The sequence below is a fragment of the Tachyglossus aculeatus genome, chromosome X1 (genome assembly GCF_015852505.1).
Source record: "Tachyglossus aculeatus isolate mTacAcu1 chromosome X1, mTacAcu1.pri, whole genome shotgun sequence".
In the NCBI taxonomy this organism is placed as follows: domain Eukaryota; kingdom Metazoa; phylum Chordata; class Mammalia; order Monotremata; family Tachyglossidae; genus Tachyglossus; species Tachyglossus aculeatus.
This window is the reverse complement of record NC_052101.1, coordinates 118,846,849-118,867,294: the sequence shown is the minus strand read 5'-3', so window position 1 is coordinate 118,867,294 and position 20,446 is coordinate 118,846,849. Positions and strand designations below refer to the sequence as shown.

The following is a 20,446-nucleotide window of genomic DNA, read 5'->3' as shown; positions in this document are numbered from 1 at the left end:
TGATCTGTTTGTAGCTTCCCCAGGGCTTAGAACAGTGCTTTGCACATAGTAAGCGCTTAATAAATGCCATTATTATTATCATTATTATTATTATTATTATCATTATTCTCTGAGCCTCAGTTACCTCATCTGTAAAATGGGGATTAAGACTATGAGCCCCCCATGGGGCAACCTGATCTCTCTGTAACCTCCCCAGCGCTTAGAACAGTGCTTTGCACACAATAAGCGCTTAATAAATGCCATCATCATTATTATTATTATTCTGAGCCTCAGTTACCTCATCTGTAAAATGGGGATTAAGGCTATGAGCCCCACATTGGACAACCCGATCTCTTTGTAACCTCCCCAGCGCTTAGAACAGTGCTTTGCACATAGTAAGCGCTTAATAAATGCCATCATTATGATTATCATTATTATTATTATTCTCTGAGCCTCAGTTACCTCATCTGTAAAATGGGGATTAAGACTATGAGCCCCACATGGGACAACCTGATCACCTTGTAACCTCCCCAGGGCTTAGAACAGTGCTTTGCACACAGTAAGCGCTTAATAAATGCTATTATTATTATTATTATTATTATTATTATTATTCTCTGAGCCTCAGTTCCCTCATCTGTAAAATGGGGATTAAGACTATGAGCCCCACATGGGACAACCTGATCTCTTTGTAACCTCCCCAGCGCTTAGAACAGTGATTTGCACACAATAAGTGCTTAATAAATGCCATCATCATCATTATTATTATTATTCTCTGAGCCTCAGTTACCTCATCTGTAAAATGGGGATAAAGACTATGAGCCCCACATGGGACAACCTGATCTCTTTGTAACCTCCCCAGCGTTTAGAACAGTGCTTTGCACATAATAAGCGCTTAATAAATGCCATTATTATTATTATTATTATTATTCTGAGCCTCAGTTACCTCATCTTTAAAATGGGGATTAAGACTATGAGCCCCCCGTGGGACAACCTGATCACCTTGTAACCTCCCCAGCGCTTAGAACAGTGCTTTGCACACAGTAAGCGCTTAATAAATGCCATCATTATTATTTATATTATTATTTTTATTATTCTCTGAGCCTCAGTTCCCTCATCTGTAAAATGGGGATTAAGACTATGAGCCCCCCATGGGGCAACCTGATCATCTTGTAACCTCCCCAGCGCTTAGAACAGTGCTTTGCACATAGTAAGCGCTTGATAAATGCCGTCATTATTATCATTATTATTTTATTACCACGGCTCCGGTTTCTCTCCCGGCGACTGGCTGGCCAGGAGATGGCGCTCTCCCGCTCCTCCTCCCCGCTGGACCTCGCTCTCTTTCGTCTTTTCCCCGCCCGCGGCGCCCAGGGGGGCGGGGCCCCGGAGGAGGCGGGCCAATCCCCCGGCCCGCTTGCGCTTCCGGATCGCTGATTGGTGGAGCCCCGCTTTAATCCCTCGGGGATTGGCCGGCTTCCCTCCCGCCCCGCTTCCGCTTCCGGTGGCCGTTCCCTGAGGGGGGCTGAACCGCCATGATGATCGGTGACATCTTGCTCTTCGGGTAACGGGGGGCTCGGGGGGGTCCCGGGGGGGTGGCGGCGGAGATCGGGACTCGGTTTTGGAGCCGGGGGGGAGGCTTCGTGGCCCTCACCGCTCTGCACGGGCTCTTTCTCTCTCTGGCCGCAGGACGTTGCTGATGAACGCCGGAGCCGTGCTCAACTTCAAACTGTGAGTTGTGCCGCTTCCCCGGGCCCTCCCTTCCTCCGTTTCCCCCTCCCAGTGCTTTGCACACAGTAAGAGCTTAATAAATGCTATTATTATTATTATTATTATTTTTCTCTGAGCCTCAGTTACCTCATCTGTAAAATGGGGATTAAGACTATGAGCCCCACGTGGGACAACCTGATCTCTCTGTAACCTCCCCAACGCTTAGAACAGTGCTTTGCACATAGTAAGCGCTTGATAAATGCCATTATTATTATTATTCTCTGAGCCTCAGTTACCTCATCTGTAAAATGGGGATTAAGACTATGAGCCCCCCATGGGACAACCTGATCTCTTTGTAACCTCCCCAGCGCTTAGAACAGTGCTTTGCACATAATAGGCACTTAATAAATGCTATCATTATTATTATTATTATTATTCTCTGAGCCTTAGTTACCTCATCTGTAAAATGGGGGTTAAGACTATGAGCCCCCCATGGGGCAACCTGATCTCTCTAACCTCCCCAGCGCTTAGAACAGTGCTTTGCACATAATAAGCGCTTAATAAATGCCATCATCATTATTATTATTATTCTCTGAGCCTCAGTTACCTCATCTGTAAAATGGGGATTAAGACTATGAGCCCCCCATGGGACAACCTGATCTCTTTGTAACCTCCCCAGCGCTTAGAACAGTGCTTTGCACATAGTAAGCGCTTAATAAATGCCATTATTATTATTATTATTATTTTCTGAGCCTCAGTTACCTCATCTGTAAAATGGGGATAAAGACTATGAGCCCCACATGGGACAACCTGATCTCTTTGTAACCTCCCCAGCGCTTAGAACAGTGCTTAATATTGGCATTTGTTAAGCGCTTACTATGTGCAAAGCACTGCTCTAAGCGCCGGGGGGGGGGGGCACAAAGTGATCAGGTTGTCCCACGTGGGCCCCATTTCCCAGATGAGGTAACTGAGGCTCAGAGAAGCGAAGTGACTTGCCCCCAGGTCCCACAGCATCCTCAGTCGTATTTATTGAGCGCTTCGTATGTGCAGAGCACTGGACTAAGCGCTTGGGAAGTACAAATTAACAGCAGACATGGGGCGGAGTTGGGATTCGAACCCGTGACCTCCGACTCCAAAGCCCGGGCTCTTTCCAGTGCTTCTCTAGCTCTTCTCCCGAGAGGTGACTGTGAGCCCACTGTTGGGTAGGGACTGTCTCTATATGTTGCCAATTTGGACTTCCCAAGCGCTTAGTACAGTGTTCTGCACATAGGAAGCGCTCAATAAATACGGTTGATGATGATGATGAGAGGTGGCCGGGGCTGCTTTGTTGCCCACATTCACCGCCTTAAATGCGAAATAAAGGTGTAGGCAAACTTTGAACTTGGTGTCCTCGATTCCTTAAAATATCGACTGGTATGTAGGAAGTCGACGCTCTTTATGTCCCTACAGGAAAAGAAAGGACACCCAAGGGTTTGGGGAAGAGTCAAGGGAGCCAACCACAGGTAAGTACTCGGAGCTCCTACGGCCTTTAAATGCCATCGTTATTTATGTATTAAGTGCTTGCCTTATGCAAAACTCTGGGGTAGTAAAAGCAAATAGTAGTAATAATAATAATAATGGCATTTATTAAGCGCTTACTATGTGCAAAGCACTGTTCTAAGCGCTGGGGAGGTTACAAGGTGATCAGGTTGTCCCAAGGGGGCTCGCAGTCTTCATCCCCATTTTACAGATGAGGGAACTGAGGCCCAGAGAAGTGAAGTGCCTTGCCCTAAGTCACACAGCCAACAGGTATTTATAAGCACTTAACAGGTGCCAGGTTTCGGGGTAGAGTCAAGGTGATAAGGTTGGGCCCAATCTCGTTCATTCGATCGTATTCGTTGGGCGCCTACCGTGTGCAGAGCACTGTACTAAGTGCTTGGGAAGAATACACTCTAGCAAGAAACAGGCACATTCTCTGCCCATATCAAGCTTACAGTCTAGAGGGTGAGATGGATTTTAATATAAATAAATTACAGATAAGTCTCTAAATGCTCCGGGGCTGGGAGCGGGGGGATGAATTTTGGCCCTATGTGGGGCTCACATATTAGGTGGGATGAGGAAACTGAGGTACCAAAAAGCTAAGTGACCTGGCCAGGGTCACACAGCAGGCAAGTGGCAGAACTGGAATTAAAACTCGGGTCCTCCGACTCCCCAGGCCCATGCTCTTTCCTTTAGGCCATGCTATGTCACCAAATGCAAAATACTAGATGAAATTCTAGATATAATTGACAGTAACATTAGATATATTAACGCTGGCTATAACTAAATACTAAACTCTTAGATAAAGCAGGTCCATGTGGCTCACAATCTATTCATTTATTTATTCAATCATATTGAGCGCTTACTGTGTGCAGAGCACTGTACTAAGCGCTTGGGAAGTACAAGTCAGCAACGTATAGAGACGGTCCCTACCCAACAACGGGCTCACAGTCTAGAAGGGGGAGACAGACAACAAAACATATAGACAGGGTTCAAAAACGTCAGAATAAATAGAATTACAGCTATATGTGCATCATTAACAAAATAGAGTAGTAAATATGTACAAGTAAAATAGAGTAATAAATCTGTACAAAAATATACAAGTGCTGTGGGAAGGGGGATGGGGAGGAGGAGAGTAAAAAGGGGCTCATTCTGTGGGAAGGCCTCCTGGAGGAGGTGAGCTCTTAGTAGGGCTTTGAAGGGAGAAAGAGAGCTAGTTTGGTGATAATAATAATAATAATAATAACAATACTAATGATGGCATTTGTTAAGCGCTTACTATGTGCAAAGCACTGTTCTAAGCGCTGGGGGGGATACAAGGTGATCAGTCTGTCCCACGTGGGGCTCACAGTCCTAATCCACAGTCTTGGACTCAATATGTCCAAGACTAAACTCCTTATCTTCCCTCCCAAACCCTGCCCTCTCCCTGACTTTCCCATCACTGTAGACGGCACTGCCATCCTTCCCGTCTCACAAGCCCGCAACCTTGGTGTCATCCTCGACTCTGCTGTCTCGTTCACCCCTCACATCCAATCCATCACCAAAACCTGCCAGTCTCACCTCCGCAACATCGCCAAGATCCGCCCTTTCCTCTCCATCCAAGCCACTACCTTGCTGGTTCAAACTCTCATCCTATCCCGACTGGATTACTGCATCAGCCTCCTCTCTGATCTCCCATCCTCCTGTCTCTCCCCACTTCAGTCTATACTTCACACCGCTACCCGGATCATCTTTGTGCAGAAACGCTCTGGGCATGTTACTCCCCTCCTCAAAAATTTCCAGTGGCTACCAGTCAACCTACACATCAGGCAAAAGCTCCTCACTCTTGGCTTCAAGGCTGTCCATCACCTCGCCCCCTCCTACCTCACCTCCCTTCTCTCCTTCTCCAGCCCAGCCCGCACCCTCCGCTCCTCTGCCACTAATCTCCTCACCGTACCTCGCTCTCGCCTGTCCCACCGTCGACCCCCGGCCCACGTCCTCCCCCTGGCCTGGAATGCCCTCCCTCCACACATCCGCTAAACTAGCTCTCTTCCTCCCTTCAAAGCCCTACTGAGAGCTCACCTCCTCCAGGAGGCCTTCCCAGACTGAGCCCCCTCTTTCCTCTCCCCCTCCCCATCCCCCCCGTCCTACCTCCTTCCCCTCCCCACAGCACCTGTATAGATGTTTGTACAGATTTATTACTCTCTTTATTTTACTTGTACATATCTACTGTTCTATTTATTTTGTTAATGATGTGCATCTAGCTTTACTTCTATTTATTCTGATGACTTGACACCAGTCCACATGTTTTGTTTTGTTGTCTGTCTCCCCCTTCTAGACTGTGAGCCCGTTGTTGGGTAGGGACCATCTCTGTATGCCAACTTGTACTGTGTGCTCTGCACACAGTAAGCGTTCAATAAATATGACTGAATGAATGAATAATCCCCATTTTACAGATGAGGTAACTGAGGATCAGAAGTTGTGACTTGCCTAAGTTGTGACTTGCTCGTATCCACCTCATCCCCCAGTACAGTTCCTGACACGTAGTAAATGCTTCACAATACCATAAAGAGCTATCATTTAGGGATTGTCTCTATTTGTTGCCAAATTGTACCTTCCAAGCGCTTAGTACAGTGCTCTACACACAGAGTAAGAGAAGCAGCGTGGCTCAGTGGAAAGAGCATGGGGCTGTGGAGTCAGTGGTCATGGGTTCAAATCCCGGCTCCGCCACTTGTCAGCTGTGTGACTTTGGGCAAGTCACTTCACTTCTCTGGGCCTCGGTTACCTCATCTGTAAAATGGGGATTGACTGTGAGCCCTCTGTGGGACAACCTGATCACTCTGTAGCCTCCCCAGCGCTTAGAACAGTGCTTTGCACATAGTAAGTGCTTAATAAATGTCATCATTATTTATTATTAATAAATATGAATGAATGAATGCCCAGAGCGTTTCTGTACGAAGATAATCGAGGCAGCAGAGTGAAGTATAGACTGAAGTGGGGAGAGACAGGAGATTGGGAGATCAGAGAGAAGGCTGATGAAATAATCTAAGGGGGGGGAAATAGGTAAAAAGAACAATCGAGTGAAGAAAAAAGTCATAAATTAAGCCAAACCATTGTTATAATTGTGCAAAAGAATAGGTTTTGGAGGGAGGATCCAACATCTCGGTACTCCAGGCAAGAGTCCTTAGTGATTAGAACCAGTACCATCTAAGCAGGGGACAGGATTTTCACACCGCAGTGGTCTGCGGTAGCAGCAGCAGGTTGGGTGATCAATCAGTCAATCAATCGTATTTATTGAGCGCTTACTGTGTGCAGAGCACTGTACTAAGCGCTTGGGAAGTACAAGTTGGCAACATATAGAGACAGTCCCTACCCAACAGGGTGATGTGAGTATGGGGCCTCCCTAGCTGGCCCTGGAACTCCCAGATTGTATCAGTGCCCTGGGCTAAGGCCTGTTGGCCTCATATGGTGTGTGGTGGGTGATGAATCGATTGTATCTGTTGAGTGCTTACTGTGTGCGGAACACTGTACTAAGCGGTTGGGAGAGTACAGTAGGACAGAATTAAACACGTTCCCCTGCCCACAAGGAGCTTACGGTCTAAGGGGGGGAGACAGACAATAATATAACCGAACTCGAGCAAGAAAGACAAGCCAGCCTCCCCTCCCGCCCCAGCCCTCATTCATTCATTCATTAAATTGTATTTGAGCACTTACTGTGTGCAGAGCACTGTACTAGAGAAGCAGCGTGGCTCAGTGGAAAAGAGCACGGGCTTTGGAGTCAGAGGTCATGGGTTCAAATCCCGGCTCTGCCAGTTGTCAGCTGTGTGACTTTGGGCAAGTCACTTAACTTCTCTGGGCCTCAGTTACCTCATCTGTAAAATGGGGATTAAGACTGTGAGCCCCCCGTGGGACAACCTGATCACCTTGTAACCTCCCCAGCACTTAGAACAGTGCTTTGCACATAGTAAGCGCTTAATAAATGTCATTATTATTATTATTATTACTAAGTGCTTGTAAAGTACAGTTCGGCAACAGAGACAATCCCTATTCAACAGCGGGCTCACAGTCTAGAAGGGGGAGACAGACAACAAAACAAAAAAGCGTCAAAATAGATAAATAAAATTATAACTATATGCACATTGGTATTGGTGTATTGGTAGCCAGTGCTCTCGCTTCAAAGCCCTACTGAGGGCTCACTTCCTCCAGGAGGCCTTCTCAGACTGAGCCCCCCCCTTCCTCTGCTGCTGCTCCTCCTCCCCGCCCTACCCCCTTCTCCCCACAGCACTTGTGTATATTTGTATATTTTTATTTCTCTGTTAATGATATGTATAAAGCTATAATTCTATTAATCTATTTTGATGGTATTGACACCTGTCTTGTTTTGTTGTCTGTCTCCCCCTTCTAGAGTGTAGGGGGAGGGATTGTCTATATGTTGCCGATTTATACTTCCCAAGTGCTTGGTACAGTGCTCTGCACACCGTAAGCGCTCAGTAAATACGATTGAATGAATGAGTGAATATTAGTTGGATACACCGTAGAACTGGTTCATCACGTAGTTGGGCATTCGCATAAGGCACCCGTGGGAGGGGAGGGGCCCAAAGATCAAGGCTTAAAGTCTTCATCAATCCAATACGTATTCATCCTATCAATTGTAGTGAGTACTACTGTGTGCAGAGTACTGTACTATGCGCTTGGGAGAGTACGCGTAGCGCTGCTATCTTTGTGCTAATTCTGTCGTACTCCCAATTAGTACAGTGCTCTGCCTGTCGTAAGCACTCAATAAATGCCATTGATTGACTGCACTCCTCGTGTGTCTCTCTCCACTTCAATCCATACTTCATGCTGCTACCCGGATTATCTTTGTCCAGAAACGTTCTGGGCATATTACTCCCCTCCTCAAAAATCTCCAGTGGCTACCAATCAACCTGCGCATCAGGCAGAAACTCTTCACCCTGGGCTTCAAGGCTCTCCATCACCTCGCCCCCTCCTACCTCACCTCCCTTCTCTCCTTCTACTGCCCAGCCCGCACCCTCCGCTCCTCCACCGCTAATCTCCTCACCGTACCTCGTTCTCGCCTGTCCCGCCGTCGACCCCCGGCCCACGTCATCCCCCGGGCCTGGAATGCCCTCCCTCTGCCCATCCGCAAAGCTAGCTCTCTTCCTCCCTTCAAGGCCCTGCTGAGAGCTCACCTCCTCCAGGAGGCCTTCCCAGACTGAGCCCCCTCCTTCCTCTCCCCCTCATCCCCCTTTCCATCCCCCCGTCTTACCTCCTTCCCTTCCCCACAGCACCTGTATATATGTATATATGTTTGTACATGTTTATTACTCTATTCATTTTACTTGTACATATCTATTCTATTTATTTTATTTTGTTAATATGTTTGGTTTTGTTCTCTGTCTCCCCCTTTTAGACTGTGAGCCCACTGTTGGGTAGGGACTGTCTCTATATGTTGCCAACTTGTACTTCCCAAGCGCTTACACACAGTAAGCGCTCAATAAATACGATTGTTTGATTATACCACCCCTTAGGCTTGCTACCTGACCCTTCCATTCTCACCTCTTGAAGACACTGCGCCTTCCCTTCTCCCCTCCCTTACTGCCATCTTCAACCTCTTATTCATATTTTTTTCTTGAAGTATCTGTTAATAGTAATAATAATAATAATGGCATTTGTTAAGCGCTTACTATGTGCAAAACACTGTTCTAAGTGCCGGGGAGGATACAAGGTGATCAGGTTGTCCCACGTGGGGCTCACAGTCTTAATCCCCATTTTACAGATGAGGTAACAGAGTCACAGAGAAGTTAAGTGACTTGCCCAAAGTCACACAGCTGATAATTGGCGGAGCTGGGATTTGAACCCATGACCTCTGACTCCCAGGCTCCTGCTCTTTCCACTAGGCCAAACTGCTTCTCTTTCCTCCAGGACGTCACCTCGTAGATGTTGCACTGGCACTTAAGTTTAACATGGTTTAAAACTGAACGTTAAGCAGTCTGGCCTAGTGGATGGAGCACAAGCCTGAGAGTCAGGAGGTCATGGGTTCTAATTTCGGCTCCGCCGCTTGTCTGCTGTGTGGCCGTGGGCAGGTCTCTTCGCTTCTCGGGGCCTCAGTTACCTCATCTGGAAAATGAGGATCGGGGCTGTGAGGTCCGCGTGGGACAGGGACTGTCCCACACGCTTGAGAAGCAGCGTGGCTCAATGGAAGGAGCCCGGGCTTGGGAGTCTGAGGTCATGGGTTCAAATCCCGGCTCCACCACTTGTCAGCTGTGTGACTGTGGGCAAGTCACTTAACTGCTCTGTGCCTCAGTTTCCTCATCTGTAAAATGGGGATTAAGACTGTGAGCCCTCTGTGGGACAACCTGATCACCTTGTAACCTCCCCAGCACTTAGAACAGTGCTTTGCACATAGTAAGTGCTTAATAAATGCCATTTAAAAAAAAAACTGGATCGGCTCGTATCCACCCCCGCACTTGGTACAGTACAGGCTCTATCCAGTAGGTCATGCTGCTTCTCTGCAGACTCATTTCTCTCTGCCTTCAAACATAATCTTGCCTTTCTCATACAGAAGCCTCCCTGCTCCCATTTTTGTCCAAATTCCTTGAATGTGTATCCACTACAGTGCCTTCCCTCCCCCTCCACCACCTTTCTGCTTGATCCACTGCAGTCTGACTTTTGCACCCTTCATTCCACTGAGACCATGCTCATCAGGGGCTCCAATGGGTTCTTCTCTGTCCTACTCCTCCTTGACCTCTGTTAGCTTTGATACTGTTTTAAAAAATAAAAGAAAAAGGTCCGTGTAGCACTTACTGTGTGCCGGGCACTGTGCTTAAGCACTAGGATAGATAAAATGGGTTGGTTCACGGTCTTAATCCCCATTTTATAGATGAGAGAAGTGAAGTGACTTTCCCAAAGTCACACAGCAGATATGTGGTCTAAGGACCTGGGTTCTAATCCCAGCTCTGCCCCTTGTCTGCTGAGTGACCTTAGGTGAGTCATTTAGCGTCTCTGCACCCGTTACCTCATCTGTAAAATGGGGATTAAGACTGTGAGCCCCACGTAGAACGTGGGCTGTGTCCAACCTGATTAGCTCGTATCCACTTCAGCTCCCAGTACAGTTCCTGACATGTAGTAAGTGCTTCGAAATGCCATAAAGAGCAATCATTTAGGGATTGTCTCTGTTGCCAAATTGTACTTTCCAAGTGCTTAGTACAGTGCTCTGCACACAGTAAGCGCTCAATAAATACGATTGAATGAATGAATCTACTCATAAACTTCCAATAGCTACTCACTTCTGTTATTATCAAGCAGAAACTCCTGACCATTGGCTTCAAGGCTCTCTACCAGCTCTCTCTTGGCATATCTGCTTTCTTCCACTGCTACTCCCCATTGCTCTTCCCTTGCTCATGTTTCCTCTGCCCTCAAATTTTTTCACCACAGCTCTCTTCAAAAGTCTCCTGAAATCTCCCTTCCTTCAAATGAAGCCTTCCCAGGCTAAATCCCATCATCTCTGATCTAATCACTCCACCCTGAGCATCGAAGTATTTATGTGTGTACCCTTGCTGTTAGCTCTACCATTAGTTGTAAAAAAAATTTTTTATGTTTCCCCCATTTGGCTGCAAAATTCCTTGAAGGCGGGGAGAGACAGCGTCTATTGTACTCCCACCAAGCCCTTAGTACTATGCGCACTCAATAAATGCCATTGATTGATTAGATTGTAAACCCCTTGAGGGTAGGGATTTGCCTTTTATTTCTATTGTTCTCACCCCTAATACAATGCTTTGCACACAGTTGGCACTCAATTACATACAATTCCCTCCTAACCAAGTTGAGTAGCATGCCAAACAGTCATGTGCTCTCAATCTGTTATCTCTCTGCAGCCAAATACTAATCATAATTTCCTCTGACATCCTTTAAAAAATAATGGTAGGGGCTAGTTGTGTTAAATTTCATGTAGACAAAAATTCCTAACTTCTTTTAGACTGTGGATATAAGCAATTCATTTCCCCCACCTCCCAGCTGCTACTTTAGCACTTTCTGGCTTCTTACAAGCACTTTCAACCATCCAAGGTACTTTTTTATGGTATTTAAGTGTTTTCTATGTTCCAGGTACTGTACTAAGCGCTGGGGTGGGTACAATAAATACGATTGAATGAATGAATACAAGCTAATCAGGTTGGACACTGTCCTTCTCCCACCTAGGGCTCACAGTTTTAACCCCCATTTTACAGATGAGGTAGTTGAGGCATAGACAAGTGAAGTGACTTGCCCTAGGTTACAGAGCAAAGTGGCAGAGGCAGGATTAGAACCCAGATCCACTGACTCCCAGAACCAGGCTCTATCCACTAGACCAAGCTATTTCACATATACTTATGTATATATCTTTATTATCCTGTCACATAAGCACTAATTCCCATACATACCCCCTAGCTGTAATTTTATTTTAGTGTCTGTCTCTCCCTCCATGCTAGTTTGTAGATTCTTTGAGGGTAGGAGTTGTCTCATGATTCTATTATTCAATCCTATTTGAGTGCTTACTGTGTGCAGAGGACTGTACTAAGTGATTGGAAAATACAATTCAGCAATAAAGAGAGGCAAACCCTGCCCGCACTGGGCTTACAGTCTAGAAGAGGGGAGGAGGCAGACATCAAAACAAGTAAACAGGCATCAGTATAATGCTTGGCACATAGCGCTTCATAAGTACCACCATTATTATAAATGGAATTATAGATGTATACATAGATACACAAGTGCTGTGGGGAGGGGGATAGAGCGAAGGGAATGAGTTGGGGCGATGGAGAGGGGAGGAGGAGCTGAGGAAAAGGCAGGGTTAGTCTGGAAGTCCTCTTGGAGGAGGTAAGCCTTCAGTAGGGCTTTGAAGGGGGGAAGTGTGATTGATTTGTGTGTGTGTGTGTGTGTATGTGGATTTGAGGAGGGAGGGTGTACCCCCTCGTCTCCCCCCTCCATCCCCCCCCATCTTAACTCCTTCCCTTCCCCACAGCACCTGTATATATGTATATATGTTTGTACATATCTTTTCTCCCCCTCGTCCCCCTCTCCATCCCCCCATCTTACCTCCTTCCCTTCCCCATAGCACCTGTATATATGTATATATGTTTGTACATATTTATTACTCTATTTTACTTGTACATATCTATTCTATTTATTTTATTTTGTTAGTATGTTTGGTTTTGTTCTCTGTCTCCCCCCTTTTAGACTGTGAGCCCACTGTTGGGTAGGGACTGTCTCTATATGTTGCCAATTTGTACTTCCCAAGCGCCTAGTCCAGTGCTCTGCACATAGTAAGCGCTCAATAAATACGATTGATGATGATGGTGTACCAGGCCAGAGGTAGGACATTGGCCTAATTGTGGAATTTGTTAAAACACTTACTATGTACCAAACACTGTCTAAGCGCTGGGGTAGATACAAGGTAATCAGGTGGGACACAGTCCATGTCCCTCATGGGGCTCATAGGCTTTATCCCCATTTTCCAGATGAGGTAGCTGAGGCCCAGTGAAGTGACTTGCCCAAGGTCACACAGCAGACATGTGGCAGAGTCAGGATTAGAACCCACGACCTTTGACTCCCAGGCCTGTGCTCTAGGCCAGTACTCTCCCAAACACTAAGTCCTTAGAGAAGCAGCGTGGCCTAGTGGAAAGAGCACGGACTTGGGAGTCAGAAGACACGGGTGCTAATCCAGGTTCTGCCACTTGTCTGCTGTGTGACCTTGGGCCAGCCACTTAACTTCTCTGTGCCTGTTACGTCATCCATAAAATGGGGATTAAGATTGTGAGCCCCATGTGGGACAACCTGATTACCTTGTATCTACCCCAGCACTTAGAACAGTGCTTGGCACATAGTGCTTAAGAAATACCATCATTATTATTATTATTATTATTATTATTATTCTGCACACAGGCACTCAGTAAATGCCATTGAGCTGCTTTGGACTTCATTTTGCTACTCATCGTCAACATTCGAGTCAGTATGAACTACAACCACGTAGGTGTCGATTTGGAGTGGTGGCAGGTAGCCAGTACTAGCCTCCTCCACCTCAACCAGTGGTGTTTATTGACTGCTTACTGTGCGCAGAGCACTGTACTAAGGACCCACTTCCAGTTCAAACTCCACGCTGCAGCAGAGATCATCTTTTTGCTGTACACTCCTCTAAAACCTCCAATGATTTACCCGTCTCCCTGTGCATTCAACAGACGCCCTGGACCGTTGGCTTCAAGGCTTTCCACCTCTGACTCCACTTTACACAGTCGCTCTCCTCACCCATTTCTCTCCTGTTCACATTCTTTGTTCCTCACTAGCTTATTTTGTAGCTATTCCTTACTTGTGACTCTTTCACCTTTGTTCTCTGTCTGGAACTCTCTGTCTCGCTCAACTCCCAATTATATCTGCCATATTGATTGCCATCTCTCCATTGTTAAAGTCCGTGTAAAATCTCACCTCATCCAGGAAGCCTTCCTTGTTCAAACCCTATGAATATGAACCCCTCTTGTGCAGTTTATTCATACCCTCAGAATTCCTCTACATAGGTACATTTGGAAACAGCGGGGCATAGCGGAAAGGTCCTGGACCTGGGTTCTAGTCCCGGCTCCACCACTTAACTGCCCTGTAACCTTGGGCAAATTACTTAACTTCTCTGCCCTCAAGCAATTTGCAGTCTAATGCACTTGCCTCAGAAGTTCCTTTTCCTCAGTGAAGAACTAGAGAAACACATTTTTGCACACTTGTCTTACTGTGTTTTCTGTTGCGGGGACGGGAAGCTTGGTACTTCTAGGCTTTTCTCTCTGAATTTTGGTTGTGATCATTGGGTTATATATATGTATATATGTTTGTACATATTTATTACTCTATTTTACTTGTACATATCTATTCTATTTATTTTATTTTGTTAGTATGTTTGGTTTTGTTCTCTGTCTCCCCCTTTTATACTGTGAGCCCAATGAGCTCTATATGTTGCCAATTTGTACTTCCCAAGCGCTTAGTACAGTGCTCTGCACATAGTAAGCGCTCAATAAATATGATTGATTGGGTTTTGTTTTTTGTGGGTTTTTTGTTTTTTTACCGTGAAAGATAGCTTAAAGTAAATGTTTAGAATTTTGGTCTTCAGGGAATCATTTGACATTCAAAAAGTAAAACAGGTGGTTAGCTTGAATTTTTTAACCATATTAAACAGTTGTTTCTTCATTTTTCTAGGTGACAACATCAGGGAGTTTTTGTTAAGTCTCAGATACTTTCGAATCTTCATTGCCTTATGGAATGTTTTCATGATGTTTTGTATGATTGTGTAAGTAGAACTAGATGCCAAAGTATATCACTTATTTTGATCTGCTTTTCTCGTGGATTCAGTGCGCAGTATTGTATTTTCAAAGTGCTTTTTTTTTTCCCCCTCGACGACTCCCAGTACATTATTCCCGTTTTACCAATGAAAAGAACTGAGTTACAGAGAGGTTGTGACTCAGGGGTGCCGACTTTTCATTTTAACATTGCAGGAGGAGGGAAAGCGGGGAAACTAGCGTGGAAAGGGAAGATGCTTCTCCATCACTGTTCCTGGCTGAGGGTGGGTGGGTTGAGGGAGAAAGGGTGAAAGGACAGCACTCCCAGACCACCATAACACGAGCCTTCTAGACTGCGAGCCCGCTGTTGGGTAGGGACCGTCTCTATATGTTGCCAACTTGTACTTCCCAAGCGCTTAGTACAGTGCTCTGCACACAGTAAGCGCTCAATAAATACGATTGAATGAATGAGCCTACACTACAGAGTAGCACATTTTTCTCCCAAGTCCCATACACCTGCCTCATCCTGGCGGCCTGAGGAGCTCCTTGTGGTGGGGATCGCGTCTGCCACGTCAACTGGCTCTGTTGTACTTTTCCTGAGTGCTTAGTACAGTGCTCTATACACAGTAAGCACTCAATAAATACCATGGATCGATCGATTTGGTGGGAGCTGCCCTATAGGCAACCTGGCTCTGCCGCTGTGGCCATGGGGTTCTCACCTGGGGCAACGATGTCTGTGCGTTGTTTGGACCCCCAAACTGCCGAGGTGGGGGTGGGTGGCCCCAGTTCGTGGGGTAGGCCTCCTGCACCTGGCCATGACATCTTTTTCCTCCTCTGTCACCGTTTCAATCCATCGTGTTTCTTGAGTGCTTACTGTGTGCAGAGCATTATACTCAGCACTTGGGAGAGTACAATGGAGTTTGTAGAATGTTCTCTGCTAATAATGATAATAATAATGATTGTAGTGTTATGAGAAGCAGTGTGGCCTCAGTTACCTCATCTGTAAAATGGAGATTAAGATTGCGAGCCCCATGAAGGACCTGGACTGTGTCCAAACTAATTAGCTTGCATCTACCCCAGCGTTTAGTAAAGTGCCTGACACATAAAGACCCTTTTTTCTTTATGGTATTTAAGCACTTACTGTGTGTCAAACAGTGTTCTAAGCACTGGGTCAATTCAAGTGGATTAGGTTGGACACAGTCCCTGTCCCTCATGCGACTCACAGTCTGGCTTCAAGCGGCAGGGTGGGATTGTTTGGCTACTCGTGCTTAATAATAATAATGGTGGTATTTGTTAAGCGCATATTATGTACAAAGCACCGTTCTAAGCTCTAGGGGGGATACAGGGTGATCAAGTTGTCCCATGTGGGGCTCACAATCTTAATCCCCATTTTACAGATGAGGTAACAGGCACAGAGAAGTTGTGACTTGCCCAAAGTCACACAGCCATTAAGTAGCGGAGCCGGGATTGGAACCCATGACCTCTGACTCCCAAGCCCGAGTTCTTTCCATTGAGCCACGCTGCTTCTCTAACAAGTTTAATGGTATCACGCCTACAGTGCCAGGTCCATGGGGAACCATCACCCCCGTGAAGCAACTTATCCAGGCTCATAAAGCGGGTTAAGTGACAGACCAGGTTAAAACGGACATTTTCTGATGCCTATTCTTTTTTTTAAGATTCGATGCACACTTACTATGTGCCAGGCACTGCACTAAGTGCTGGGGTAGATATGAGCTAATCAGGTTGGACACAGTCCATGTCCCATGCAGGGCTCACAGAAAAGCAGCACAGCGTAGTGGGTAGAGCACTGTCCTGGGAATTGGAAGGTCGCGAGTTCTAAATCCTGATCTGCCGCCTGTCTGCTGTATGACCTTGGGCAAGTCACCGTGTCCAACCCAATTTGCGTGTAACCACCCCGGCGCTTTTTATAGTGCCTGGCATGTAGTAAGTGCTTCACAAATGCTGTAATTATTATTTAACTAAATAATCCCCATTTTACAGGTTATAGGGAACTGAGGTCCAGAGAGGTGAAGTGACTTGCCCAAGGTCACCCAGCAGAAAAGTGGCGGAGCCTGGATTGGAACCCAGGTTCTTCTGACTCCCGGGCCCGGTCTCTATCCACTAGGCCACGCTGCTTTTATTCCTGGTCTGTGCTGCCTCAGCCCAGGTTCTCTGACCCTTTGGCTTCCAATTCCATTTAGTCGTCCGTAAGGCGATGCTTCCCCCGAATCAGTAACTATATCACTTGATGCGAACTGCAGTGCCTTCATCAAAGTTTCATGGAACGTAGCAAATAAAAATGTGGCTCAGGTTTGCATTTGAAACTTTGCTCTGAAATCTAGCTAAATTCTTAGCGGGCTTTATGTTTCAAGGGCACCTTGTTTTTGGTTTAGAAACAGCGCTCAGCCTCAGCGACTTTCTGTCAAGTAGTCACAGCATCAGTGTTATAAACGGGGCGGAAATCACCCAGACAGACTTGTGAGGCGATAATAAAACAGTCAGAGAGGTCCAAAGACTGCTCTGACCTGTGCAACTGGGCTCCATATGTACCTTCCACTTCCCAGGGCTTCTAGTGCCTTTCCTCCCTTTTCCCCTGAACTGCTAGTGGGGCAGGGCTCCTCCCCTCTGGACTTGGGGCCCCTGACTTTGAATTGATGACATTTAACTGTGAGCATTAGTAACGAGCAAAATGACACAAGGCTATGGGGAAAGAATGGCGCATCTATTCTTGCCTCATTTCATGCTCTTTGAGAAGCAGCATGGCTTAGTGGAAAGAGCCCGGGCTCGGGAGTCAGAGGTCCTGAATTCTAATCCTGGCTCTGCCACTTGTCAGCTGTGTGATCTGGGCAAATCGCTTCACTTCTCTGTGCCTGTTACCTCATCTGTAAAATGGGGATTAAGACTGTGAGCCCCATTTGGGACGTGGACTGTGTCCAACCTGATTAGTCTGTATCTACCCTGGCGCTTAATGCCATCATCATTACTATTAAGTGTGAAGTGACCCACAATAGACATCCAGATATTAGTTCCCTTCTCAAATCTAGTCAAGCGCCAGAACACAGTCCTGCCCGGATTGGGAAAGAAATGTGCAAGAATCAAATTCAGCCTCTTCAAAGCATTGCAACCCAACCAGGTCCTTCTGACTCTCAGGCGTGTGCTCTATCTACTAGGACATGCTGCTTCTAAAACCTCAGTGTTTTCTTGTTTTCTTTTTGCCGGTCAGTCGTCTTCTCTCAGTGATACTGTATTTCTCTCCTTCTTATCCTACAGGTTGTTTGGTTCTTGAAAGCTGCAGACCAAGAAAAGGAACGTATCTTACAGGAAACTGATTCTCTGTTCTTGACAACTTGGAAATGTGTGCTGTTCCCTTAATGCAAAAGATGGGGGTCTTTTTTTAATGGATGTTTCTGAAGCCACAGATAGTTCTTTAAACAGATTTGTAAATCGAAAGGGATCCTCACTTCATCTAACATCTAAATTTAACTGGCATTGCCTCACACTCAATAAATAGCGTTACGAATATTTTTAGAGGGGTTAAGGCTGTTCTGATAACTTATCTAGAGAAAACTTTGCCGTCTGTCCACCGCCCATCCCAGAAGTCTTTATGGGATAGTTTGTGCACCTTTCAGGATTTGAATTGTATGTTAATATGACCTTATTTTTCTGGGGGAGAACATTGATGTACAGAGGCTATACTATAGTAATTAAGTACACCCAATTCTATAACATGAGCGTTGTGTTCTTGCGAAACCCGACGCTGAGGAAAAGTCACTGCAGTGCTCACTGATGCTGGGGCCGGGCACAAGCCGCGTCTTCTGGCACCACAGCCCACAGAATCCAAAGAGGCTCACATTGTTGGGCAAACATTCCCTAACAATGTCCTAGCCAAAATGCAGACTGAAAACATGCATTATGGCAGAACTGAGTGTACTGCCTACTTGGTTTAACATAGCACTTGTTTATATAGCATGCATAAATGATGACTCAAAACGTAACATTTCTGGATCAGCAAGTGACACTTACAGACTATTGCCGTTTCTGAAAGACATTGTAATCCTTCAGTTTCTATCACTGATTGGAAACAGACCCTCCTATAATTCTTTGCTAGTTGCTAATGTATAAATTGCTATAGGGAACAGGGAATCTATTATTTCAGGCTAAGTTTGCTTTGAGAAGGTGAATGGTCAAAGAATGATACCATAGTATTAGTCCAATGTTACAAGAAAACACTCAGATATTAAAGGGAGCAGTTTTAGTGGCAAGTGCAGGGAAGGCATAGGTGGGGAATGGCAAAATTGGTTGTACCTTTTGAGTTCTGATATTTGGCATCTTAGATATGCAACCAGAATATAGTCATCTTTAATGTGTTTTTGATAATTTTGGGTTTTTCAAATAAACACTCAAAATGTATGCATTTCTGGGGCTGCCTTTTAAATAAGAAACTTATAAGGTGAGTATACACAAAATGTCACCAATCTGGGGGTATAAAATATGTAGTAAAGAATTTATTGAATGCCCACTGAGTGCAATGCACCTGTACTGAATGTTTGGTGAGTACAAACCAGATAAGTTCCTTACTCACATGGAACTTACACTGTAATGGCCAAAAGCATTGGTTTCCTGCAGAAAAATGCAAAATTTGATGACAATATGTTGTTCAAACCTGGTATTTTTTTTTTTTTCCTAAGTCATGAAATGTAAACATTCCCGGGGAAGAGGAAGACTTTGAAGAAAAAAAAAAAAGACAAAGACAATGGTGGGGAACCATTTGAAAAGAATACCACCTAAGGCACTGAAAGCCCCCAGATAGGTTTTTGATTCCATATTTCTTAAAATGGCATTTGGGAAAATTTCAATTCAGTATTAACATAATTGCATTCCTTAAAGTTTTATATGGTAGCGTCAAAGCTTCCTTAGGAAGAAGATGCATATTCATTTTTCAGGCTGTTAAAATTTTACATTTTAGACTTTTCCCTTTGTTTTTCTAGATAGCTAATATATCACTCTGTAAATCAGGTTGAACTAAAGGCTATCTTCAAGTGATCGGTCAGCACTAAAGTCACCTACATTCCCCAGCCTTTTTTTTTTTTATAACCCTTTTCTGTTAAAAATTGAATTTCATTTGCACGTTTATATCTTCTATCTTGTCAAATCAGGAACCGTGCCTGGGAGTACAATCGCGTACTTCTGTGAGTTAACAGACTTTGATGAGGTACTAGTCTCATTCACATTTGATATATTCTTGTATAATCATATAGACCTGTAATATCTGTCTCCTGCTTACCATCTGGGGAGTTTAATAAAGCATTGTATTTATCTGAGTGAGTGTCCTGAAACACCTAGAACTCTTACAAATGATAAAACATTTGGGTTGTTTTTTTAAAATATATATATACCTGGTGTTACTACAGTATTGAATTAATGCAGTTCTTTACATATTAAGATGCCTGTGTCCTTTAGTACTAGTTCTTTTAAAATGGAAAGTAACTTGTAGGGACCAAGTTATATTCTTGTGAGTGTATCAAGGCTCTTTATTGATTCCAAAGATGCCTAAGAACTCCTGGGCTTTGAAGGACGGCACTTAGAATGTTTCTAGATTAATGCCATTTTGGTTTTACAGTTACTGTGGTATTTGTTAAGCGCTTAAAGTGCCAAGCACTGTTCTAACTCCTGGGGGAGATACAAGTTAATCGGGGGAGATACAAGTTAATCAGGTTAGACACAGTGCCTATCCCATACAGAGCTCACAGTCTATGAAGGAGGGAGAAGTATTGAATCCCCATTTTCCAGTTAAGGAAAGAGGTCCAGAGAAGCTAAATGACTTGCCCGAGATCACATAGCGGGCGAGTGGCGGAGTCAGGATTAGAGCCCACTTCCTCTGACTCCCAAGGCCCGTGCTCTTTCACAATACATTGATGTCAACTTTGCAACATTATCCTACTTTATGGCACTAGGTCTCAGGGTGTGAGTGGGGAATGACA

The 20,446-nt window shown here is 45.3% G+C and overlaps 1 protein-coding gene across 1 annotated transcript; it reads left to right on the top strand.

Annotated features, from left to right (window-relative positions):
• Nucleotides 1-1,467: 1,467 nt before the first annotated feature.
• On the top strand, nucleotides 1,468-19,786 carry SMIM7 (small integral membrane protein 7). Its single transcript, XM_038740177.1, has 5 exons — nucleotides 1,468-1,537; nucleotides 1,663-1,704; nucleotides 3,133-3,185; nucleotides 14,386-14,476; nucleotides 17,736-19,786. The coding sequence occupies exons 1-5, from the start codon at nucleotides 1,509-1,511 to the stop codon at nucleotides 17,749-17,751; spliced, it is 231 nt and encodes a 76-aa protein (XP_038596105.1). The 5' UTR covers nucleotides 1,468-1,508; the 3' UTR covers nucleotides 17,752-19,786.
• Nucleotides 19,787-20,446: the final 660 nt, after the last annotated feature.